This window comes from Neopsephotus bourkii, unplaced genomic scaffold (genome assembly GCF_033783945.1).
Source record: "Neopsephotus bourkii isolate Nb327-2 ecotype Australia unplaced genomic scaffold, CSIRO-AGI_Nbou_v1 NB_1767, whole genome shotgun sequence".
NCBI lineage: Eukaryota > Metazoa > Chordata > Aves > Psittaciformes > Psittacidae > Neopsephotus > Neopsephotus bourkii.
In genome coordinates, this window is record NW_026902241.1 from 2289474 (window position 1) to 2317244 (window position 27771).

Consider the following 27771-nt stretch of genomic DNA (forward strand, 5'->3'; position numbering starts at 1 on the left):
CCATGGAATTAGGAATCAATATATCATTGCATCCAAAGCCCAATAATTTTAAATTTAATTAATCTTTTATTCCATGGAAATTTTATAGAGCTTTAAAACTCTGTAAAGAAAATAACACTCTTTAGAGGCAGTGAAAAGGCAGAAACTTTTAGTTTCCCCCCCTTTTTTTTTTACTTCTTTGGAAACAGTTTTCTTCCATTATTTCTACAGATTTAAGAATTTCACCAGCTAGTTTCTTCTGTAAGTCCAGTCCCCCTACAGTTTCTTCTACAGCTGGGCTCAAGTACATAATAAGATACATGAAACAGAAAAGGATAGGTCCAAAATGTTAGACAAGCACGTTCCTCCCCATTTTATCTTTAAACACCAAAAAAGCCAGTTGGATCTTGACTTGTTTCCCACGAAACTACAAAAAACCTTTGAGTTTTGCTGGTTTTCTGTTGGTTTATAATAGCTCCTGAAAATGTGTTAATTCAGAAAACTTCTCTTCTACAGCACCTAATTTTAATAGTTTCTCAGTAGATTTATCTCCTTAAGTTCTCACTGCAGTAAATTGCATCAGACTTAATTCATGGAACAAAGCTAATACGAAGTACCTGGCAAAGCTTCCCCATGACTTGCATTAGAGATGAACACATTAGCTCATCTATTTAGAAAAGCAAATCCAATCACAACATAAAAAGAGAACAGACTCAGGTTGTCTTCGTCTGAATTCCTGGTGGTTTCTCCTGACTTTACAGATGAGCATTCCAATTTCAATGTAATATGTCCTGTAGGTAGTTTTACCTCATACAAAATGACACGTAACTCAACACAACCACCAGGTCAATCACAGCATTGGCCTATACTAGAGATCTTTACAATTAAGTTAAAAGTGTTTTAGGTGAAGGTTTTGATTAATTTTGCAATTAAAGCAAATGTATTTATGCACTTATCAATCTTTTCTCCAAATTTACCCTTTATTTGTCACCTTTTTTTCTGTCTGAATTTACCTGTAGTAAATCCTTTTGCCTTTTCACTTTCTGGATTTTTTTGGTTTGGTTTGGTTTTGTTCTTGGTTTTCTGGTTTTCTGTTTGGTTTTGTGGTGTTTTTTTCCCCCTACAAAACTACAGAATAAAGTTTACTGGAAGGCAAAGTACCTTTTATCAAAACAATTTTAACATGTGGAAGCTCACTCTGTGGCAAGGGTTAAATTATATTTTCCAGGGTGGGTCTCATTTGGCAGGAGTCTAATACTACAGACTGCCATGATTTCTTGAGATTATGCCTGAAGTTAATAGAGAGTCAGTAACACCAGCCCATAAACCATAACACAAGACAGAAAAGAGAGCTAGGGCAGGAAGCTGAAGATCAGGAAGAGTTCAGTGCTTTTTGAGATCAGATTTAGGATGTAAGGGGTGCTTGCTGCTCAAGCAAGTAGCATGAAGAACACACCTTTCATTCAGTACATTCTCTGGCTCACTCCCCCTGGAAGATGCCAGAAGTTCCTCTAATTGAAATCCCTCCCCACCCTCTGTCCTTTTTGGCAAGCCTGAAGAACAAAATGTGGTGACACTAATGCAAAAGGATGTAACACTTCATAGTCAGGAAGTAAAATGTGTATTTGAGTGACACAGAGATGGGGCCAGCAAACCTCCCCTTTACAACTGCAGAGGCACAAGAAAGGAGGTAACTACACACATGCTTTAGGGGTATGCATACTTCTGCAGAAGCACTGTAGGCACATGTAAACACCTACATACTTTGAATGAACTCAGGACAATTCAGTGGCATGCTCATTTTGAAATTTTGACCAAAGAGAAAAAAAACGTGTTTGGATGCGTATTTCTTTCAGTCCACAAATGAGTCCCCTAAGAGCATATATATGGTTATTGGGGTTTTTTTAATATACAACTTCCTCTTGGCTGGATCCCCAAAGTTGTAAGTTACACATTCTATTTTTAATATATGCTATAACCTGTTTTTCCATTTTGTTTCCATAAAATGTTAAGTTTAATGGTGCCAACAACATAGCTAAATTCTCTCCCTTTAAATAAAAAAAAGCCCTTGAATTGTAATTTTTTCTCATGTATGTCCTGAGCTGGAACCAAAAGCTGTTTCTACTTGATGGACCAGAAAGCATACTCTTGATTTCGGTAATACAATAATAGAACTTTTTTTTCTCCACTAGCTTTTCTGCTTCCCAAACTGGACATATTCCATCCTTTATGTCAAATGTATCAAAATAAAAACTAACTCCAGCTGCCAAAACAGCTCAAAGGAGAAAAAAGGAGGAAAACAAAACAAAAGCAATACAAAAGGGAGGGAGGAAAAAAAAAAAAGGAGGGGAAAAAAAGGAGGGAAAAGGTTAGGTTCTTGACTGTTATCATGAACAAGTGGTGGTCATCTGTGGAATTATATTTACTTGTAGCAAAACTGAACACAGTTAGGAGAAACAAAGCATGGTTTAATGCAATGGGTGAAAAAATGCATGTGTTTCCAATGCAGTCCATAATCCAAACAAAATGGGGATAAACAACAGAATAATGACTCTTAACACTCAACAGTCAACAGAAATCTCTGTTGCTCAATTATGGAGAAATTTTCCATGAACACCTTATGATCCAACTAAATGCAACCTTCTATCAACAAATTCATTCTTGCAATTTACATTTCTCTGTACTTAGAAAGAGATTCTTACATCAAATGATGACTGTTCCACTACTAACATTATGAATTGAGTCAAACACGTATAAGCTGATGGGGAGAAAACTGCTTTTCATCATAAATACACAGAAATCTTTAAAACACTTTCAACAAGTGAGAGATACCACTCAAAACACTGGTCAATGGCAAAGCAGAGTAGGAACTGAACTGTATAGCACACACTTCCTCTGGATACCGATATGGTGCATAGAAGAGCCTGAATACTCAGTGCGAAGGCTGGATTTGGGTGGGTAATTAGAAAATTGTAAGAGAGAGAGACCAGAAACCCCATGAAGATGTTGCTTTCAAACATATCCTTCATAGTAGTAACAGCTGGAAACCTTTTGGCCCAGTTCCAACTTTTAGCATGAGGTGGATGGTGAGAAGAACCTGCAGGACAGCCTTCTGAACCACCCCTGGCTGAATGAAGCCTGGATATGCTTGTAAGCAAACTCCTCTGTGACCAGAGCAACGGGGTATTCAGAATCTCATAACATAAACAGTACTGCCTGTAAGATACCAGCATTTTTTTCCAGCATAATAACCGCAGACCTTTGTATTTTGGCTTATTTCATGGATCAAATAGAGGTAAAAGTCACAGTTTTTGTAGTACAGCTTTCTTGGCAAATTCCTGGATTAGCACTTCATTTATGAGTGCTGGCAGTTTCTGACAGTAGCGTAAATGCAGTAATTTCTGTGCAGCAAAAAGCAAGTGTTGCAAATGGAATTGGGGTAAAAGAACTCAGTGATACCACCTCTGTGGTGTTAGCACTTTTTTTTTTTTCACTAGTGGGTGAACATTTGCCACATTACAATATATATATTGCCTAAACCAAAAAAGCATAATATCAGATTTTCTTACACCATGTTATTAGCATTTATCAAAAAACCTGATAAATTAACACCACTGAGACTTAACACCGTAATTCTGTGAAGCACCTTTTAGGTCAGAATTAGAGTACAACAGCGTCAGTGATGTCCTCAGGGACACTTCTCCAGCAGCACTCTTGCTCCTCACAGCAGACCGAAAATAAGGAGCCAAGCATAAACTTTAAGTGGTGTTGAATTTCATGCGGTTTTGTGGAAAAGATACATGAAGCGCAAAATGAGGTCAGGAGACTTATTTTCAGTTATCTAACAGAAGCTTAAAAAAAGGGCAGGAACAGTACAACAGGTTTCTATAGAAGACAAACTCACAATTCTGGCCTCAGTATACTGATTGGTTTTATTAAGTGAGTAAGTAACAAAACCAGATATCCTCAGCATAAGAGTTTACTGATGATTTACTAAAAGGTAAACACATTATCCACATTCCTCTGCTGCCTTCATTCACAGTATGCTTATTTGATTGCAACACCGAAACCAGAAGGCTATATCAAAACACACCTAATGTTCAGTATTGCAGGGTGTTAGCTTGCCAGGTGGCTTACTACATAAAAAAGGTTTGCCACCATTGTAAGAGGTATTCTTAGATACATTCATTCATTGGCAGTCCTTAGGTAATGGTTGGACTTGATGATCCTAAAGGTCTTTTCCAACCTAGTTGATTTTAGGATTCCTTTAACATGCATCAATGCAGCTTTCTCACTGACATATACTCAATGCTCCTTCATAGGCTGCTTTTGATTATCAGACCAGAATCTAAGAGAACTGGAAAAAGTTTTCTGAAGGTTGCAAGGGATATAAATGATATTTTTGTGACTATCACAAACCTCCACGCATTTAATAATTGATGTGTTGGTTGGTTGAAGACAATTAAAGCACAGTATTTTTATGTTATTTTGTACATTTGTAGAAACAAGAATTTGTTGATTTGGACCCAACCATCTTTTTTATATTGCTGCTAAAGACACGCAGTCTCCACCTAAAAAAATCTAAGTAAAAGCCTGTAAAAGTGATATAAAAAAAATAGCCCCTGATGAATTTAGGGCAGCTGTGCAGAAAAGGAAACCATGACCTGATTACCTAATTCTCACTCATTTTCCTGAAAGCACGTACTCTGAGGTTAAGTTTAGACTTAAGAGCATTGTTATGCTTTAAGTAGGACAGCATGTGCAGATCCTTAACATTTTTTAAATATTTTTTTCCAGTTGCAACATTCCTACACGACTGAATGGCTTATTCTTAAGTTCTTCATGACACTACCTTTTCTTATTAAGCCTAAAGCCCAGCTCCTTCTGTTGTCTAAAGAAACATGGTTATTAAAGAAAGATGTTCTAGACAGGCACTCCAGCCTAAGATATCATTCAATTACAGGATTTATCTTCAGAAAATCCTGACTCCCTGAAGAGAAAGTGTTTAGCCCACAAACAGCTCCAAACTTTGACATGTTATTAAAAAAATTATTAAAAATGTGAAACCATTTAAAGATGATGTTGTATTTATATTAGGCATTTTTATATTAAACATTTTTATACTTCAAGCAAAAGCTGAATGTCCAGCTGCCAGGCACCAATCTGTACACAGTATCAAACACTGGCATAGCTAGTATGGGATTATCAGTCACCACATAGCCACAGAGGTAAGAGTTTAAAATGTTTTCAAAAGGCTAATCTTTGCCATAAAAGAAAACACTTGCATCTTGTGCCCCACCCCACTCCTATTTCTTGCGGCTGTCCAGACTGCATCATTACTCAGCGTGTTTCATTGGGATCACCCAAATGAAAGAATGGATCTTACATACAACCCTGCACATGACAAACCCACAAGCCAAGCCTGCCTTCACACAGCAACTTATATTGCACTTTGAGAACATCTAACTAACATACACCTTCCAAATATAGGGAAAATGTGCAGACTGTGGCTTGGGCTCTGCATCAGCCTAAGGCTTTTCATGCTGAGGTGGTTGTAACTGCCGTTGGGTTCCACGGAAATTTCCCTCTATGACAAAAATATACCATAATGCAGCTGCTTCATCACAGTCAGCAATAAAGAATTTTCAATGGTGTTGGTAAGATACCTCATACTGATACACTTTATATGCAGCTGTCAAAAGTGGTAAGGACAGATACAGCTATTTCCTGGCTTACCTGTCCAACTGTTATTCCAGACCTGATCATATTTCTTCTTCACAGATCTATGAAAAGGCCCTTCTTAGAAGTCCAGCTCCAGGCCAAGAAATAATGTTCTTGGCTTTTACAATGTAAAAGAGAAGGAAGCATTAAACAGAATTTTCCCAAAAGCTGTGTGGAATAGGCGTTAAACTGGAGACACTCTTAAAACTGAATATCCTCTTATCACCCAAAATATGAGGAGAAAATAGTAGGTATGAAAGATGAGTAAAGGGCAGACTTATTCGCCATGGAGAAATAGGTGTGAGAGAGTAAAGCACCATTCTGGACAAGCTGCAAGATGTCCAGAGTAGGGTTGTAGTCTCAGACACAAATACTGTCAACTACTGCAACATTATTTTTGCTCGGGAGCAGAATTTCCTCAAACACACAAGGATAAGCACCTTATTCTTCCTTTCCTTCTATTAAGGAAAATATAGAAGAAAATAATCTTTTGACACATCATGTTCACCAGTGGACAGGAAGAGCAGACAAGGGAAGAGAGACAGAATCATAGAATCGTTTAGGTTGGAGAAGACCTTTAAGATCACCAAGTCCAACCATTAACCTAGCACTGCTAAGTCCACCCCTAAACCATGCCCCTAAGCACCACATCTACACATCTTTTCAATAATTCCAGGGACAGTGACTCTGCCATGGCTCTGGGCAGCCTGTTCCAGTGCTTGACACTCCTTTTAGAGAGTGTTTTTTTCCCTAATATCCAATCTAAACCTCCCCTGGCACAACTTGAGGCTGTTACCTCTTGTCCTATCACTTGTTACCTGGGAGAAGAGGCCAACTTCTTGTAGTTGTAGAGAGTGGTAAGGTCTCCCTTCAGCCTTCTCTTCTCCAAACCAAACACCAAACAACCCCAATTACCTCAGCCCTTCCTCATCACACTTGTGCTCCAGACCCTTCACCAGCTGTGTTGCCCTTCTCTAAACCTGCTCTAACACCTCAATGTCTTTCTTGTAGTGAGGGGTCCAGAATTGAACACAGGATTCAAAGTGCAGTCTCACCAATGCCGAGTACAGGGTGACAATCTCTTCCCTGGCCCTGCTGGACACATTATTTGTGATACAAGATGTCACTGGCCTTCTTGGCTGCCTGGGCACAAACTGGCTCATGTTCAGACAGCTGTCAACCAACACCCCCAGGTCCTTTCCCCCTGGCAGCTTTTCCAGCCACTCCCCCCAAGCCTGTAGAGTTGCATGGCGTAAATGACAATGGTCACAGGGCAGCATCAAGCAGTCTTGCTGAGTACTAAAAATGCTGCATCTGTAGAAGCCTGTGGGGTACTTGCATCATGCTGAGTGTTAATGAACTTCCCCATCTGGGAGACATTTCTTGAGTTATAGGCATCTAACACAATATTGAAATGGTTTTATGCTATCCCCTTCTCAGTTATGGTCAAAAGATAACACTCTATTCATGACATTTCACAGTTTCAGAAGTGAAGAAAGACTGGTCTTTTCAAAGTAAACCCTTTACCACTTATCAAAGGCAAAATACAGCAGGCCAGCATGTGTACCTTCTATTTTTTTTTTTTTTTTTTTTAATAAGGACACATGATGAATATCTCAGGAAATACTTCAGGATTTTTGAGTGGGTGGGTGGAGTAGAGGAGTAGCAGCATAACTTTATCTTTTAGTGTTGTCCACAGAATGTAGATCAGCCTACTATCACGGAAATACCCTGATTCTTTACATTCACAGACATAAACATCTCATGATTTCGCAGTCCAGGAAACCATGAATTTTATTAATTGTCCTGCCCCTGATTTGTCAGGGGGACCTTACAGTTTGCATCTCTGGATTCCTTATTTTAAAAACAGTATCAAAAATTTGCTTGTCTAGCAAACTACTAATACAAAGTGATATGCAGATGTTGAGTACTGTAATTTCTATGAAGCCCATGTCACAATGTAATAAATTAGAGAAGTTCAGTTTCCAATTTCTCAGTAATTGCTATTTGGTGTATTTGCAGGATGCATGTGTTTCAATGTAAAACAATCTGAAAAAGGCCCTTCCTTCCATATATAAGCTATTTGTTAACTAATAATAGATGCATATTTTACTATGGAAAAGTGTAACCTATTTTTAACCTCAATTTTTTATGCAAAGGTTATGGAGAAAATACTTGAAAACAGGAAATCAAAGTCTATTTCCTGTTTTAATAAGGATAATCCCTTGACCAGTAGGCACAAATATTCATTCTTCTTTAATGTCAATTAGCACACTGTTAATCCTATATTTCACAAATTTATGAAAGAAAACAATTTGCTGGGAACATTAATTAAGTTCAAAACACCTTTCACCTTATTTATCCGGAACTCAATAAAACTGTTCAGTCACAGACTTGCAGCCTCCAGCTAGGTTCCTGATATTAGCCTTAAATCTCTTTTAGAGGTGCAATAACAGTTAGTTGCCAAACTCAAATATACAGTTATCTACATCTGCTAGATAGTTTGTCTTACTGGACAGTCTGGAAAAATATCAGTTATTTGACCCAAATGTTTTTTGCTGCCTACCAAGGAAACAATACTTTTTAAATCTGCAAATCATCATTTGAAAAATAGATGTGGAAGAATGTTGCAGGGACATTCTGTTTCTTTCAGTGAGCATGACACAGCCTCTCAAAAAACTACATATAGACAGGAGTTTAAAAAAGGTAACTATTGCTTCCTTAGCGAAATGGCTGAATCTCTAGATTTCCGATCTTGAGCCATGAGGTACCTTTTCAGAAGCCGAAGAAACTAAAGAAGTTTATCAGGCTGAACAAACAAAACCAGCATGAAACATAATTTCATTTCATCCCTATATGGAGGAACAGCAGAAAGCTGGAAGTGACAGAGCATGTCTGCTGCTACCAAGCTCCAACCTGAACTGACACAGGTAGAAGTGATACCAAACCTGTCCCAAAGCCACCAGACTCAGCGACCCCTGTGCCTGGCAGCACCAGCCTCTTCATGAAGCAAGTCATCCAAAGTACCATGAACAGGGAAAGTAAATATCTGCCTGCCCTCTCTAATGCTCAAGTCTGTATATCTTCTGTGTAGATAGCATTATCCATTAATGCTGCAGTTTCAAGATGTTCCATAGACCTACTGTAGACCTCTTCGCATTTGATCAAAGTCCACATGAGGCTGATTAATTGAATGAGCTCTTAATCAAACCCATTTATTTGCTCTGAACCGGCACAAGTGCACAGCAGTCAGAGCTATGGGTGAGGATCAGGGTGGGCAGGCAGCACTGCTGTGCCACTGAGTAGCTGCCATGAGCTGCATGATTCAGTCACCAGTTCCCTCTTTGCCCTGGAGAACACTGAGAAAGGCTTTCACTAACTGCTCAAACTTGCATATGCCTACATTTACACTGTAACATCCATATTTCATGTCTGAAGTCACATGTAAAAACTAAGGGCAATGGTCCAAAATTGCTGCTGGCTTCTGTTCAAATTACACTTCCCACTTTCAGCTGATGTGTCTTTGTTAATTGCAAGCCCCATGCAAATAGGTTAATGGACATAATTCAAAGAGCTCTTATCTCCATACGGAATACCAATCTCCTGATTTTTTCCTTTCTTAACTGATGCAGTTATATCCATTCTTGCCTGGGATCACATACTGTATATTAGAAGCAAGGGAATGAAACAGATAGAAAACATAACCACGCTCATGGTTAGGTCTTACTGGAACAGACAGCAAGGATTTTAATGACTCCCAGACTCTCTGAAGTCCTTGAGGAAACTATGCTTTCACAGAGGTGCCCCTTTGCCTGGCTGCATGCATGCTACAGGTGATTCTCATTTTATTTGCCTACACTAATAGCATTTGCAGCCTAGGACAGCTGCACTGAGTTCATTACATACAAATTCACAGGTCTGAAAAGGGCAAAACATTAACAACCATACTGAAGGAAACTGTTTCAGAGCATAATGAGTTATCTTTGTTCAGCATCACTTAAAATTGTCCACACTAGCCAGGCATTACTCTTGATCAATGAATCTATAATGCCTAAGCTGATGTGTCAAGTCATCTAATCTTAACTGAAAACATGTGCTATAGCACTTGTGATCTAGGCATACCAGTTTCAGAAATTCCTCTGCAGCAGCTACAACCTACCATACTTTTGATGATAGCATGATGGCTGACGATGTCCTCTGCTCCTCTGCATGCAAAGCAAAGGAGGTAAGGTAATATTCCCTCAAGGAATCGGGGGCTGCCAAAATGCATTTTCAGGGTATCATTTACTGACTAAAATGAAACATGAAAGTCACTTTTTGTACTTGTAAATAAACATGTGTTTTAATGGACCTATTCAGATAAACTATTTTGAATTAATACCAACACGCTTATTATTTAAGTCTAAGAGCTTGAACATAATGTTACGTTTCTATAGATGCATTTAATACAAATACCTTTGGAAAAGATTACCAAGTAAACCTGTCAGATAAATATACCAGGTTCTTTTTTTGTAATTAAAAGGTTAATTTTCAAGTGGTTAGAGGCAAATTTAAACATTTGCACAAAAGAATTCTTCTCTGACAAGGCTTAAAATATGGTAAGATGGGAAAATAATATGGACACTCCAAATACAAAGAACTAATTTACAACAGTCATACTGAAATCGCTTATAACGGAGGTTGTATTGAAAAAAATCTCATCTAATGTAAACATTAAATAGCTTACCAAACCACAGAGTCTATTTTCTTCTGTGATATGCTGTCTAATGGTTTCATCCTGTCCCAAAGAAATTTGTCCTTCTCCAACTATTCAGTTTGCTGAAATAACACACATGCCTACACTTCTTTCTTCTCCTCAATAGAAAACAAAGCAAAACCATGCCTTTAGCTCTGCAAGTGCTTTAGCTGACTGCAAGTGCTGGCCCTTGAGGAATGTAAGGCTAGGTTGAAGGAAGCTGTAATAAGTTCCAAATTAATTTTGCTGATATGACCAGCAATTGGACCTGGTCTTTCATTCAGAAAAGGCAATACATTGTACTATATCGTAATGTAGGTTAAATGCTTATTTGCAGACAACTAGCAGTCAGGAGAGACAGCATGAACTACACAGAACCTAAATGCTTTGCCTCCATTATCTGTCAAGAGGAGGAAGAGAGTTGGTTTGGGTTTGAGAGTATAAGAGGATATCTTACCATATGTCCGTGTCACAGCTTATTGACTATGGCAAGGAGGTGCAATATTCTGAAGCTAAATATTTTTACTCTGTTTCCAACAAGCACTGGCTTATCCACATCAGTTTAATATAATTGAAGTAAACAGCAAATGCTGAGAGCATATAAAAATTTCTGAACAATCATTTAAATTAGAATCATAGAATTATAAAATTCATCATTCTCTATGTACTTTCAAAAGTTACAGAAATGGTAATACATTTTTCAAGACAGCGAAACTCTTTTCTTCTCTTTGATTAAAAAAAAATCCTTAGTCATCAGCAAGGCATGTTCTGTTCTCCTGTAACTGTATCTGCCAATTACTCTCATGAGTTCTTCCTGGCCAGATCTTAGATCATGTCATTGTTTCAACTAATGCATTTGGAACATCTTCAAATTTCTTTTACCCTTGTTGCTTTTACTTCAGTGCCCTTTTTCAGTTCTCCACGTAGATCTTGGACGTGTCTTCAAATAATTTCACAAGTATCTCCTCCCACTGGTATAACTCAATTTAATTTCTTTTCCTTTCCAGCCAATCCTGTCTTTCCAATTCTGTTCCCATCTACTCATCACAAATGGCCATAGTAATCCTTGAATCTTAAATGCCTCATAGTCCACACACCTGGGACATTTCCAAAGGCTGCCACATACCCCTTTCTCTTTAAAATCTACAACTTTACCCTCATCCCTTCACCTCAACCATTCACCTGGGTCTATTTTTGCCTCACCTACAGTGACCTTTCTGGCCAACCCAATACTGCTACAACTGCATCATGAATCCACAAAGGAAAACAGGTGGATTTGCTGTTGCTACACCAACCATCTCTCAGCATCTACCTTTTAAACACAAAGAACTAAAGCTGGCTGTCCTCAATTTCACTTCCAGCCATTGATCTTACTACTCACCCTCTGCCCTGTCAACCCTACCCAGTCTTCCACCAAGTGTAACATCATTCAGCATTTCTGCATGTGCATCCCATGCCACTATACAGGAACTATGTGCCCTGTGTAATTCACAAAATGTCTTTCACTTCTTCCTGAGAGGAGTTACACCCTACTGTCATAAATGCAAAGGCACATCATCTAACAGAGGAGAGTATGGGCTTTTCTTTTCCTGTTAGCATTTTTCAATTAAGAACTGCACAATTGCTAGCCTACATTTCCCATGTGAGTTTAACTTCATTGATTTCCTCTTCTGCAACTTGTCCCACACTTACTGCAGTTATCTCAAAACCTGCTTGCGGAGTCTATGAGCACCCAGTATTTTTACAACCAGCTGTTTGGGAACTTCTGAGTACTGCTACAGCACAGCAACTAGAGAGCACCAAAGGCAAGTGGCAAGTGCCACATCATCGGGGCAATTTTTTTGACTGAAAGAGGTGGGAATACCTAGCAGAGCACGACTCCTTTGTAAATGATATAAAATTGCATTGTAAGCTAAATGTTTTATGAGGCAAACGTAAATCTCACCAACATTTATGTTTTTGAAAAATTACTCTATGTTACATATGTTGTTAGGAAGAGTTGGGCAATCAACCAATAATTATTCAGCTGTCCCATAAAAGAGTTTGGAGATGGGCCTCATGCACCACTGGGAAACTGCAATTTAACTTCATCTGGGCCTGGACTCCAGCTTATGTTCAACAGACACCCTTAAAACTTGTTAAGCTCTTAACCACTATGAAAGAAGAAATTAATGCAACAGGGAACAGTATTTTAATTCTTAAAGTATTCATAAAAATATTTACTTTCAAGGTCTTTTCCCCCTTACAATATTCAGGTAATATTTTAGCAGGACAGTCCTGGCTCTCACCCACAAGTGAATTAGGGCTTTATTACTCCCATAAACTGATTTCAAACCACACTGGATCACCCCAAGAGTTCCTTCCCAGAGGATATAGTTTCAGAACTACTTCCAGAGATTTGAACTGCTTTTTCTATCAGGAAAAAAATAATATTTCTGTAATAGACCAACCCTTTCTCAGATATGTTGATATCTGAAGGATGTTCGCTGTGAGAATTTGGGAGCTGGACTGGCTCCAAAGGCTCCACATATTTTCAAAGGGACCTTGTCTGTATATTTAACCCATTAAAACAAAAGTGCATGGCTGGAAAAGGGTAGTACATATTTAAAAATCTCACTGTGATTCAAACACAGCTGTATTACCTGTACCAGTGATTTGGTACTGTCACTTCACAAAGACAAAAGACAACAGGCTTTACTTCTATGACCAGCCTGCATTCTTGCACACCACATGAAAGAGAACAATGGAAACGTGCCTGAATGTGAGAAAGCACCAAACTGCAATGGCTTTTTGGGTGGGGGTGGCCATACTACACATACTACAAAAATCCAATAATTCTCCACCCAAGCATTGCTAGTGAATGACCTCACTGGTTTCCTACATATACTCTAGCAGTCTTCCTGCCATCACGCTATTGAGCCAAGCAATGATGTCAACAGTCCACCTGTGAGAGTGATGTAGCCCTCTGGGTCATGGTCATGGAGAACTTGCATAAAAGCTGTGCCAGTGTTAATTAAATGCACCTCTTGTTTCACTGCTGATCTCCTCTGATAAGGCTCAGCTCATTTTTCCTGGAAAGACTTCCATGCTCTAAGGGAACCAGAGCCAACCATAACACAAAACAAATATTACTTAGAGAATATGAAGACAACATATTAAATATTTAGTTTAAAAAGAAAGAAAAAGAAAAAAAGAAAGGATCTCCTATCAGTGCTGGGGTAAATACAAACGTAACTAATTTACATGTGTTAATAACAAGATTAAACTACAAACCCTAATTACTGCAGATGTTTTATTATCTTTCAGCAGTACTTATCTCTTCCATTTGTATTGCTCTTCCCAATTAAATTGGAGTAGAATTCTAACAACTTGCTTTAACACTGGTAAGTTCTGCCAGGTTAGAGTATGAGGAACTTATCCAGTAAAACATTTGCTTTGAGAATAGAGTTTGGTATTTAACTAACATCAGAATTATCATCATAACTTTAACAAAGGTGTTGTCCAATAGCATTTATTCTGCCATTAGAAAGGTCTTAGCTGTAAGAAGGCTCTAAACAGCTTAGATATGAAGAATCCTTTTCCACGAATACAATTAGCCAGCAAGTAACATATAAAGAAATCTAATCCACTGTCATGACTGGATGCTTTCATCATACACTGTCACGAGGATTTCTGTAGTTCGTCTCCTTCCAGAATCTGATCTCCAGCCACTGTAAACCTTCAGGACATGCCCTTTTATATTTGCGTTGTTCTTTTTGACATTTTCAGATAGCTTTATTACTAAGAGAACTGCCAAAGGAAGACTTTCAGTTTTGGAACCTGACAACAAAAATATTCCTTCTTGCACAACTTAAAAAGTCCTAAGGTATAATTGCTAACAGCAACACACACAAAAAATCTGAAGGTGGCAAAACAGAAAAGTGAGCTCAAAAGCAGTTGTACAACTCTTGCTTGTTTCTCAGTGGTCACAACTGACAATTCTGAAAGGCAGCTAGCTGGACACCTAGCCATAAATTTTATTACAGAGAAATAATTGTATGGTAAGGATATTAGGAGTACATTCATATTCATTCATTCATTTTGATTTGTGGCAACTGTGAAAGCTCCAAGGAGTGTTCTATCTTACATTCCTGAACATTAGCAATATTTTCCAAACAACCAATGATCGATGTCTATTTAGATTTTTAGTTCTTGGCGATCTTCTGTTTATATAGTACCTTGCCCTACAAACTCTCTTGAAATACACAACACTAAGAGTATACTGCCTACACTTCCTGATATGGGAAAAATTCCATGGGTATACTACCTCTCATCAAAGTCAGTGTATAACTTGGGTGTATTTTTTACAATATCCCTCAGTAAGAAATCCCATAGATAAAATGTTCTCCATAAGAACAGTGGGTTTTTTTTTTTTCTGTTCTAGGTGGAAACTGAGAATGAGAGGTAATGCTTGAACTTGTTTGGTTTATACTGCTCCAATGGATGGTTCCTATGGATTTATGGGACTGAACTGCAGCTAGTTTGTATTGAAGCATGCAATGTGAGACTCATTCAGAAGGCTCAACCCAAGAACATTTCACTCTGACATCCTACAGAATAGCTCCCTCATGGATTGGAATTAGTTGCTGCCCATTCTTCACGTTCATTCCTCACAACTTTATGACACACAACTTACAGTACACACTTGAATCCAGGCCATGAAGGAGATACTAAAACTTCTGACAAATTTTATTCTGTCACCAGCAATTGGAATTTGGTCTTAGGCAATTTAAACACACAGCTGTTCTTCGCTTCTGGCGCATAATATGGCCATGCAGAAGGAAAGCATATCCTCAAGTCCAGCGAGTTAGAGTGACACAGTTTCCTGAACTCCAGGAACTCTCCTGGTCAGAAAGTACTTCCTTCCTTGTTTCAAACAGTTGATTGTTTCAGAGGGAATTCAAAACAATAGATTAGAAACTTTCAACCTTTCCTCAGTGTACTGCTATGCAAGGAAATCAGGCCGTGCTCTGTAGAGATAAGATAACATTGGGAGAGTACTCTTTCCGGAAATGCAATGGCTTTTGCATCCCTTCTCTAGCATCATCCAATGATTCAGCTACATATAAGTAATACTTCATGCTATGAGATGTCAGATGCAGTTCAACTACTGGTTGGAATAAGATGTGCATGACTGGCAAAACGCATGAGCTAACTAGCTTCCCAGAAACTTTGATAAGGCATGTCAGGGAAGAAACTATCAGTAGCTTCCTAATCTAACTCTGTACTTTTATGGACAGGTAGGAAGAAAGAATGACAATTGCCCCTATTTTGCACCTCATTGGTTAAATCTCTAAAAAAGGAGAAAGAATGTGCTACTACTTCTGCAGTTAGAAATCTATCCTTTTCCATCATCACTTACTTTTACAGAACCAGCAGAGATGCTCACAAGGACTGGGAATAGATCAGGCTCATCAGCTAAAAAGCAATAATCTTAATTATACACTTTTTCCTAACAAAATTCCTTTCATCTAAATACATTACAATGATTTGTAATGACAGATGAAAAACCTGACATTTGGAATATGATCATATCACTATAGTTATTTACAAGCTGCAATTTGAATAAGGAAAAGCAACAGATGTAAATTATTTTTTTCTGCAGCATTAGGGTGGCTAACTCTTCTAGACTAACTGAAAAACATCAGAAACAAAACCGATGGAAAGAGCCTTTCTCTCAGACCCTGTAATCAAAGCTCTTACATGATATTAAATTTTCCTAATTCTCTTTTCCTATCAATGTAGAGCTACAAAAAATGTGTGGATAAAATCTTTAGAAAACCCCAAGAACTCACCTGGTTCTACATGTTATTTTTAGAGACAAACAGGAAATGCACTTCCCTAACAAGCTGGGTCAAAGGAAGGGGAGTGATTGAGCTGAATACACTGCACTCACCGTTCCTACTAAAGGGTAGATGAATCCAGCTCCAATACTGGCTCGCACATCACTAATTGGCAAAATGAAACCAGTGGGAACGCCCTTCCTTTCAGGCTGATGGGAGAGGGATAGGTGAGTTTTTGCCATACAAATGGGAAGATTTCCAAATCCCTAACAGAAAAGGGAAAGAGAATAATCAAAAAATGTTTTTAAGATTACAGTAAAGACATAATATGTTTTCACTTTGTTATCAGTATCTTCCAGTAACCCAAAAATCCATAGAGCAATAGTTAACCTCAGTTTCTTAACCGCTAATATTTCAGAAAACAACAGAATACTGTATTTTGTATGCTATTCCCTCTCAGCTCAGGCCTCTATCTCCAGAGACTTGGCCTGTAGTTATATCCAGCTTCTAGAGTGGGTTCTCAACCTACAATTAGGTGCAAATTTGCCTATACAATGGCTAGTGTGCTATTATCAGAAAAGGTGCACAACGGGCACCTGACTGAACAAGAAATGTACACCAACTCAATAAAACTCAGTACAGCACTTCCTTCTGTATTTTAATGACCTATTTGGGTCTGAGAACAGGATTCATAGTCCAAAGCTCTCTAAGGGTGCTAATGTCTTCTTGGAAGTAAATACAAAAGGCTAATAATGCTTTGATTTGTTTTTAAACAAGACAAAAACTGTGTGAGGTGAGGGCACCCTCTCCACTAACGACTCAAAAAGTGGTAGAAAATCAGGGAAAGGCTCTCAGCAGCTCCCCCAACACTATTTGTCCCCCAGGTTTTTGATTAACCTTGACTCAAGCATATTCCGCACTTCTATTCAATTCCCTGACATACAGGGATGCAATTCACAAGGCCAGGAGGAGAGGCAGCACTACAGGGAATTGCCTCTGCAGCCCACTGCTGACAACTCCTTAATGACAGTGTGAAATTCTTTCCTAATATTACTAATGTTTAGACTAAAAAATGGATTAGACAATCACAGAAGGAAAAGATAAAGAAATAGATTATTTTGCTTCAAGTACACTAGGTAAGCTTCTTATCCATCTAGAAAATCAAATTAATCCTCAGGAGACTTGTGTAAGAGAAGCCGGCTATATTTCTTTCTGTTTGACTAGGCTACTGAAGTATACTCAGGAATTTTTCCATGACACACCATCCATAGTTTCTATTTTCTGAAAGGAAGGCTCCAGCCATGTTTACATGCAGAAACTGTTCCATTACAGAAAATACATTCACCTCTCATCATGGTTTCAAAACTGTTTTCAAACTGTAACAAAGCCCACTCCCACATGCTTTAGCAACGGTGATCTATTTCACCTTTTGGCATCTATAACCCATTGAAAATAGTAGGAACGGAAGAAAAACCAAACATTTTACATGTATTGAGAGCTTTGTTATCAACACACATAGCTGTGTGCAGATATTTTTATGTCTGCAAACTCATTTTTTGCTGGTACAAATGAACACTCATGCCCAAACTAGGCAAATTCGCTAACTGCTACTTTTGCAGATGTGCAGTTCTCACATTTAAGGCAGTAATCCAAAATTACCCATCTGCATAGAAAGTATAGAGTTTCACCAATAACCTCTAAATGATTCCAAAAAACATAAATCTCTTGCAGAGGATGAGGTAGCTTTCCAGTTTAAAACTATTTTATTCTATTTAATCTAATCTAAACCAATCCCCACTGACTTCCACAGTTCAGTACCACAGGTAAGCTCATGCCTGTTAGCAAAGCTTGATTAAACACCCCAATCTGAGAACCTTCTACACCCTGATGTTTCTTAAGACTCCCATCCAGCAGATACCTGACTGCGTAATTCACTCATGTTCTTACCTGCCGGGTGTAACGATCAACTTGTGACTGTGCAGCAGGAGACAACTCTATATCCTGAGCTCCATACACCTTCTGAGCAATGATCCTTATTTTTTCAACAATAGGAAGCTGAAAAGACAAGGGCACAATACAAGAATGAACATTAGCCAAGAGAAACTAGGACCTGGTTTGCTAAGTGAGAAATCTGAATGTCATTTAAATTGATCTTTGTGAAACAGACTTGCTAAAGCATAAAAACAAGTAAAGGGCACTGGTGATCGATATCATATTCAGGGACAGGTACAGGAATTATGACCATCATTTAGGACCTGCAAAATTCATGCATTACAGAGTTGACAACATGAGCTTACATTCTTGCCTAAGTGGGGAAGAAAATTACTGCCATGTAGTTTTAAAGATCAAGAGTCAGCAAACACTGCAGACACAAGGAAGCAAGCTCCACTGGATCACTAGAAAATAGATTTCATTTCACAATAAAGATAATCTATACAGTGAGTGGACAAGGCAACATAGTAGGCATCCAGGGAAGGTTCTTCTGAGAAGCAAGAAACTGCAGCAGAATTTCTTGCTTCTCCTCACTGCCCCTTTGATCACAGTTTCTTTTTTTTTTGATTCTCACCTCCAAACCTTCCTAAAATACGTACTTTGAATTGTAGCACTGATATTGTAAAACACTTTGAACAGTTAAAATAAAATGAAAATGAAAGCATTCTAGGTACACTTAAGACACTTAAGTTCAACCCCTGCCTCTATGAGTATCCACATCCACATCATGTTACTCAGCTCAAACTGAACACATGTTCTGCCTTTATGGCTTCTATTTGAAGGCAGATGTAGACTCCCACATTCAAGCCATTAGAAACTTTTCACAGATTTGCAGCAGACAGGGCTTTTTTTGTGGTCAGACCAGGCATTTATTTTTTTTTGTGCCTTCACTTCTGTTCATTTAAGCATAAACAATGCCTTCCTCTTTCTCTGTTTTGGTTTTGAATGACCTTGGAGAGAGCAACTGTCACCCTTATAGCCTATTTTAAACAAGCAATCCTCTTTGACTTCTTTCAATAGGAATAGGAAGATGAAGGAAAGATTATTCCATCAGTCCAGCTACTTCAGTGCTGACCACAGTTGGCCAGAGATGCGTGCAATACTCCGAGGAACATCCCATCCCAGCAATTGGTACTCTAGCATATTTAATTAACAATACATGTAGAAAAAGAGTTGAACAAAATCTAAAGAGATACCACTTGGGGAAAAAGACTTGATAATCTAAAGCAACACAGGATGCACAAGAACTCAAAATAGAAGCATTTCATTTTATTTCAACAAAGGCAACGAATTGGTTTGTGAAACAAACTCTATCTGGTGCATTTATAGGAAGCTCCATGGTTAATTACATTTTTGCAATGCCTGTCTAGAAGTAATGGGTTTTCTGCAAAGACGCATCAGTTGAAGGGCTTGTGTCAGACTGACCTTTCTTGTATTTATGACTGAATTTTAGAAAAATTAAAGTTTAAAGTAGTCTGCCTTTACATTAATAAGGAAATCCAGTAACAGAGACATCACAAGAAAAGAAGCTTGCCAAGTAACTTCAGTATAAGACAGTTGAAAGCTACTAAGGCTCAAATAAAATCCCCCCTCAGACAGGAAACTTCAAAGTAAGGTTTAAAGATGTTCCACAAGATGCTTTGTGAACATACTGACTATATGTGTATTGCACCTCAATTGGGTGGAATGATGTCACGTTCCTGACTTCAGGCTTTTTAAAGGAATCCAAGCAGTGCAAAAAAAATCTAATGAAGATTGGAGATAATGCATTGCAAATGTCCTGGATATAATTCCTGGTGGCATTAAGCTGAATGGATACAGATAGCTGTCACAAGATGAAACTTCTATCAGGTTATTAAATATGTTCATACCCATGGCACTTTTAAACACCACAGAAGATGACCAAAATGTCTGTTAACTTGCTTTTTGAGTGCTGTTTGCTTGATGTCCAGGACTAACAGCAACAGCAAGGGCAAACGGACTACTACTCTCTGTTGTCAGTAGGCTAACATCAAAACTAACAGCTTTCTGTTTAAACCTCAGTAAATTCATTGAGATGGAGATTTTCATTTAGATTCAACTTGCATTTATGTCAAAATATTTCAAACTAATTTGACAGCAGCATAATAGCTATGCCCTCAGCTCTCTCACAGTGACCATAGCTGCAGTTTCCAAATGAAACCCAGCAGAGATCTGGCTAACATCAGAGGAGACTGCTTTAATGACAGTGGTGGCATTTTGCTCCTCCTGGGCTTTGTGCAATACCTTGCAAGACTGAGTCGAGCTGAACAGTCAAACTGTATCTCTACAGGTATTTTAACTAGAATTTCAGATATTTTTCAGACCAGTACCCACACCTCACATTTTGCAAATGTAAACTCAGAAGAATCGCCAGCAGTTACGGGAGTGTGCATGGCAAACAAAAGTGGTTTTCTGAGATCATCATGTATTTTTGCAAGGCAGGCTCTTACAAATGGGTGAGGCTATGTGCACAGTGTTAGAGGAGAGTTTAAGCCTATTTAATCTCCCAACACAGGCAGATGAGTCCTTGCTAAGCCTAATTAGGAGAGAAATCAGCAGGGAGGCACAGATGCTCTATACATATTAAGACAGTCCATGCATGTGCGTACTCTTAGACACCCTTCCTTCTTGAAGTTTTGAGGAGTAGGCTCAAGTAGGAGTTTGAGCACTACACCATGCTAATGATCCACCTGTTTCCTAGTATTTAGTGGGATTTTTAAGGGATTATCTATTTAGAATCACAGTGTAACAGCATTTCGAGCTAAAAAGTTTCCTGTATTTCAGTTATCTAGTAATACTGCTGGAAAACTTCATTTTAATTTAACTTAAAGAAATATTCCTGAAAGAAAAGCCACCTCATACTTTACATGAGAAATATTTATCAAAAAAGAAGTCCTACTAATTCAAGAGACTTTTTACATATATGACATACCAGAAGCCTGGATGTCTACAAGACACTTGTAGGAACAATTCTACTTTTTTTATTTAGTCTTTAAAGGCAAGTTTAGCTTTAGGTTTTCAACAAAACTGTTGATTATTCAGCACATCACTATGGAAAAACTCCAACTGATGGGCACAGGCAGTCACCATATCTAGTAATGCTTCACAGTGCTAATTCATGTGGAAAAGTGCTTAACTGAATTTGAAGGGGTTGAAAAATAGAGGCATATTGCACAAGTAACGAAATCATTAAGGGATTTTAAGCTAGATGTTTTCTTCAGATGATACCAGGCTCTTCTAAAAAAAATCATGTGAGCCACCTATTTGTACCTTAAACACCTTTGTCAAGTGTTTGCCAGCAGAAACCATGTATCTTAGACACTCAGAAAAAAGAAGTAATTTCACATCTCTCACTTTTTTTGTCTGAGAATTTTCTACAACGGCTGAGGGTATTCCTGAACCAATTGCTCATTCCCACTTGTGAACAACACGGCACCCTCAGCTGATGAAACTACCTGCAAGACATCAGTAAAACAGTCCTAGTGAAAGAAGGATGAAAAGTCCCATTTGAATGGTGTCGATGCACCCGTATGAACAGCAGCTTGGTTCCACAGCACCTCTGCTATCTGGAAAGCTATGGTGATAATGATATTTAAAAAATGTGCAGTATCAAAAGCATGAAAGATTTATGCTCAGCAATAAAAGCTCTTCCTCTTCTCATTTCCCTTATGTAAGGTTGTGAATGTTATGCAACCAAGGACATTTAGGTGGAGAACAGGTGATACGATACACAATAGGCAGTATGAATTTAGACAAAAACTGAATTCTGTGCAACTACATATTAATACTAATGCTGAAGAAATTATGGCAGCTTCAGAGAATTCATTACAAATTCAATTTTAGCTTCTCAAAAAAACGATAGCATGAAATGCTCTACGGATATTTATATCAAATATGAGAAGGTGTTACAGGGTCACACAGTATAAATATTTGATGACGAGTAGCTTTGATGTTTCTCTCAGAAACAACTAATCTCCCCAGCCCTGCCAGAGACAATGTGCATTTCTGAAATCTCACACATTCGGAGCTACCAAAGCCATATGCTTCTTGTGAGGCAAACACAAACACACATGCTTGTTGAGGCTGCCAAGCACCCACACCATAAACAGGATTATCTCCTTGGCTAAAGCACAACAAGTGCTACACCATAAATGCACAAGCTGCTTTCACCAAATCAGTATCTGTGTAGCTGTACATCTCATTACTTGATAGAGAACAATTAAGCTAAGAATCAGCACTGATAGAGAAGAGGCTGTTATTCCCGAGACTAAACTGATTATCCAGATGAAATCACACCCAGCCGCACTGCTACTTCCACCAGCCTTCTTGCTACTTCTTTCTTGCAACACTATCAAAGCAAGGTTTTAACCAAAACTTCATTTAATAACTGTTTAATTTTTGCTACCCTTTCCTCACATTTCCTTCACTCTTCATCTCTTCCTTCAACTTTAATGTGAAGGACTGCGGATTATAATTTTTCCATGTGGTACTTGGTGAGGATTTTCATGGACAGCAGCAGCTTCAAGAAATTATTCTTCATCCTCCCTTCCTCTGCTGCTCACACTCACCCATGTGCCAGTGCAACTGAGAGGGCAACACCACTGTTTGTGTAGCTACACATACCAGAAAAAGTGATAGTGGCTAAAATATAATCCAGGTTAAAAAAACCCTATTGTAACCCTGATCAGATCACACATCCAGTTTACCATAAAGACAAAGCTAGTATAAAGCAGAGAGACAGAGATGGCTTAAATACTGTATCTACACAAAGAATTACTCCAACTGTTCAAAAGTGATCACTGAAATGTACCAGCTGAAACAGTAAACTGGGCAGGGACACGTGGCTTGGGCTGGGATTCCTGAAATCAGTCTTGTTGCCTGAAGTCAGAATCATGTGAAATGAAACATGCAGATTACCCACAACCTGCCCTGAGACTGTTCTCAGGATTCCCATCTTTTGCGCCCTAATCTGGACATCTGACTTTAAGCTGTTTGGCTACTGGAGAAAGGAGTTAATCTTTTTAACTCCCTATAGCCAATCCCTGAGACTGCTTAAAACAACCTGTTTTCTTTCCTCCTTCCTTTCTTCTGCTTTTAAAAGTTTCAGCTGACTTCCTTACAAAAACAGAGGCCAACAGAAAACACCTCTGAAAAGCCAGAGTCAATAGCAGTTGCAGCTAAACCACACTATTACGAGAAACACTGGTGTTAGCTAGCTTAAATTGAATACCTTAAGTGAATGCTTGTCAGTGCAGCGCTGTCTGAAGGGATCTGATTTGGATGTTATATAATGTAAATATTTAAAACTATTTATTCTCTGAGAAAACATAAGATTCTGCTGAAAAAACGTGCATGTAACCAGAAAATATACAAATGCATCCATTAACTTGTAAAATTACTACATTTACTACTTCAAATTCTTTAAACATTCACTTTAGTCTCACTGGCTGTTTTTAACTATGAGATCACCATAGTTTAATTATGAGGTCACAACCTCTCAGTTTATTGTTATTGTTAAAATAAGCTGCTTGTTTGTAGTGAAATTCTTAAAATAGTTCAAAATCGAAGGCACTAGCTTTTTTTTTTTTTTTTAATTTTAACTTATGCATTCACTGAAAGCAACAAAAAAGAATTGCTGGTTGGCTAAGTGAAACAGTATGCAGACATCACTCATTCCTCTTCTTGGGAAGGTTGCCAAATGAAAACATATGATGAAAGTATGTCTGAAGGTGCTGTGGGGGTGACAGAGTGCAGTGCAAAAACAATAGCTGACTCTGCACATTCAAATTCCTACTTCTAGTTTTTACCCTGGATAAAATAAAACCATATTCATTGAAGTATCTGCGTATTCTGGTTACATAAGATCTGTGGCTGACAGAAGGATTCCCAAGTCTTCAGCACTCCCCTTCCTCTGTTGGCACAGGACAAGATTTTGCTTTTTTAAAAGAGCATATTCAGTCAAGTTAAACAGTTTGTGAATCAACACCTAAGCCTGTGGCCTTAGAGATGTATTTTCCATTTCCCCAACTTTGAAACTCCATCTGTGACCAAGAAAATTGCTTCACACAAAGAACAGGAAAATAGTGAAAACAAACACAGAAGTGTAGTGCTGTCAAGAGCCTACAGCCTCAAAAAATAGGGATGGAGTGGAAGAAAGATAGCTTCCAACACCCAATTCAGAGGAAGAACTGTGCAGAATCCACCAAAATCTCTTTAATGGAAGTGGGAGGAGAAGCTGGTACAGCCCTGTGGAATTCCTCTTTCATGTGTCTTCACTGCTAGGCAGCTTACTAGCAGTAGGGTGGGAGGAAATAGCTTAAAAACTAGCATATCCAGGAGGGCAGCAGGGTCTGCATTTTGAGATAAGAAATGATCTCCATCATTTATTAGGAAAAGTTTCAGTAAGGAGCATATAAAATTTTATTTATTCTCACTCTGATAGTCCTTAAGGACCTTCCACTGGGTCCATACATGATTAAACTCAAGAAAGACACAGAAGTTACTTGACACTTAGGCAAAAGAAAAGACCTTTGTTGGGCTGATGTGAGAGCAGACACACAATGGGTAACTTTCATGTCTTAACAGACATGGTGTTAGTGGAGGAAAGAGAAAATACTCCTAGTACCTCTGACAGCACCCCCCATTCAATCACAATGAGATTGAAAAGGTGACCAGTTCGACGACCAAACTGTGGACTTATGCTCCAGATTTGCCCAGGTTATAGCTAATTATGTAAATATATATAAGAGTATACATAAATAATATATATTATTAATAAATATATATTACAATAAATATTATAGCTGCCAAGGAGAGGTGCCATGCTTGACCTTGTGCTCACCACCAGGGATGGGCTGGTGGGGAATGTGATGCTCCAAGGCAGCCTTGATTGCAGTGAACACAAGATGGTGGAGTTTAAGATCCTCAGGGAAATGAGAAGGGCATGCAGCACACTCATTGCCCTGGACTTCAAGAGAGCAGACTTTGGCCTCTTCAGGAACCTGCTCAGTAAAGTTCCATGGGATAAAGCACTGGAAAGCCCAAGACTGCTGGTTGATAATCAAGGATCACCTGCTCCAAGCTCAGGAGCACTATATCTCAACAAGAAGGAAATGGGACAAGAAGGCCAGGTGGCCTTCTATGATGGGGTTACAAAAGTGATGGATAGGGGCAATGCAGCTGACGCCATCTGCCTGGACTTGTGCAAAGTGTTCAACACTGTTCTGCACAACATCCTTGTCTCTAAACTGGAGAGACATCAATTTGATGGGTGGACCACCCTATAGGTAAAGAATTGGTTGGATGGCTGCAAGCAAAGAGTTGTAGTCAACAGCTCAATGTCCAACTGGAGATGGGTAATGAGTGGTGAAACGAGGCCAGGTTGGACAGAGTCTTGGGTGACATGGTCTAGTGTGTGGTGTCCTTTCCCCTGGTTAGGGGGGTTGGAACTAGATGATCTTAAGGTCCTTTCCAACCCTAACTATTCTATGATTATGCTTCTGGAAGGGGAAGAAAAACAACAGTGCTGAGACTGCTAACTGCTTGAAAGCCTCCCTGAGAAGTGCTGTTTCTCAACCTCATTCTCACTGGATGGCTCCAAGCTGAGAAAGCTCTCCTTTATTCTTCAGTCTGGCCAGGCAATTCACTACAATCAGCCAAAATAAGAGTGCAATCAACTTCCACAGTACAACCTGGAATTGTTTTCATTTGTCATGATGTTATCTAAAGGCAGAGCACTGGAAAAAATAGATGTCATCTGACAAACTTGGAAGACTGGAACAACGCCCTCTCTCCTTTTTGTGACCTTTACATGCTTCAATTTCATTTTCCAATGCTGCATAAATCATTTGAGGCTTTTCTGTTGGGCTTTATCTGTCAGGTTACCATCTCAGTCTTTAAATGGGACAATACTAACTCACTGACTGGCCAGATATGCTAATCCTGCCTCATGCCATATGCCTGTCCTTCTGTCTCCTGGAGTGTTAGTCCATTGTGCACCAGCTGTCTTGCAGGAAGGGGCAATGCACCTCTTAAAAACTTAACGCCTGCCTTTATTCAGACCTGGGTTTCCTCCTCAAGGTTAAGGAGGGCTGCTGTAAGTCAAGGAAGAGTTCACCACAGGAAAAAAGAGGAGACCAGGATAGTGAAAGAAGGCAGATTAGTCGACAGTCATGCATCCGTGAGGAATATAGCTTCCCCCCTGCCAAGAAGAGGCACTGAAGCCAGATAAATTTGGGAATGGGATCTATACATTTCCATTGTGTCCTATCCTCTCGCTAGCTATCTAAACTTACTTTTAATGGGTCAGTCAGCTTTATTTTGAGTAATAGCTTTCTGCTGCAATTAAACACTCATACTTCAATAAAAGTGAACCCAGAAGGGAAGTCAACAGGTATAAGAGAGTTGATATTTTGATATTTTTCTTATGTAGCAAGAATATATACAATTAAAAAAACAAACAAAACAAACAAAAAAAAAACAAACCAAAAACCAAAAAACCAAAACCCAACATCACAGATTATTTCATAGAGTTCAGGAGGATTTTAAACCAAATCCATCCTCAAAACACTGAAGGCAAATTCTTGGTAAGAAACAAATTCAACAGTAAAGTAAGAGGTTAGTGTGCAGTGGGGGCAAAAATCCATATTAAAACCACATGCTACTATAGTATTTGTTACTATTACTGCTAATAACGAGGGATGGAACTACATCCTTTCACTTACATCGCCTCTAGGCACAATGACAAGGAGAAACCGTCTGTCTGAATCCCATCTTACTACCTCTAGTAATTGTCTATTACCCCTAGCTATTACTCAAAATAAAGTTGACTGTTATCTTGTTAATCATAGTTACCCCTCTGAACAGAAGATATCAGTCCTCTGAACTGCTATATCAAAAAAATCCTATTACAACCTTAATTAATATCTGGACAGGCTTATTTGGAAGAGGTGTCTTTCCTTCATGTCTCTCTGAGCCCAGTGACCAAATGACCTACCATACTGTACTAGCGATAGCATTGCTGTTTCACTCAGCTACTTTCAACTGCTTCAGTCCCTATCCTTTGCATAGCAAGAATGAAACAGAAGCCTGAACTTTACACTTACCGGTTTTGTTGGCCTGAATTTACTTCTTTTACAGTATTTTTTAAATCCTTTCAACATATTTTTGAGGCTTATAATACTTAAGTTATGGGATATTAAGTTGATGTAAAGATGTGATTTATTCCCTTTGTGCTTAGGATCATGCTGCTTATGGAACACAGAACAGAACAATGTGTCTGGGAAAGACATTAAAGTAGAAATCAATCTCATTTTCTTCCTTCATACTCCACCCTTATCAATCCTTTCTACTCATTCATACCACAAGACTGTAACCTACATGGAATATTGTAACACCAGAGCTTGGGACTCATCAAATGATAATGTACTATCTCTGTAACATAAGTGTCCTATAGGGAAAACTATTACACGTATTTCTGAAATATTATTTTTTGTTTCCATT

At 38.6% G+C, this 27771-nt stretch overlaps 1 protein-coding gene across 7 annotated transcripts in view; it reads right to left on the reverse strand.

The window, feature by feature from the left end:
• The window catches only part of MTHFD1L (methylenetetrahydrofolate dehydrogenase (NADP+ dependent) 1 like), a 155905-nt gene that overhangs the window by 35254 nt on the left and 92880 nt on the right, over nt 1-27771 (reverse strand). For all 7 annotated transcript variants that reach the window (XM_061378664.1, XM_061378658.1, XM_061378659.1 and 4 more), the window contains 2 exons: nt 18205-18312; nt 16371-16523 (listed from right to left, as the gene is read on the reverse strand). In XM_061378664.1, coding sequence (XP_061234648.1) covers nt 16371-16523; nt 18205-18312 — 261 coding nt within the window. The remainder of the gene's footprint in view (nt 1-16370; nt 16524-18204; nt 18313-27771) is intronic.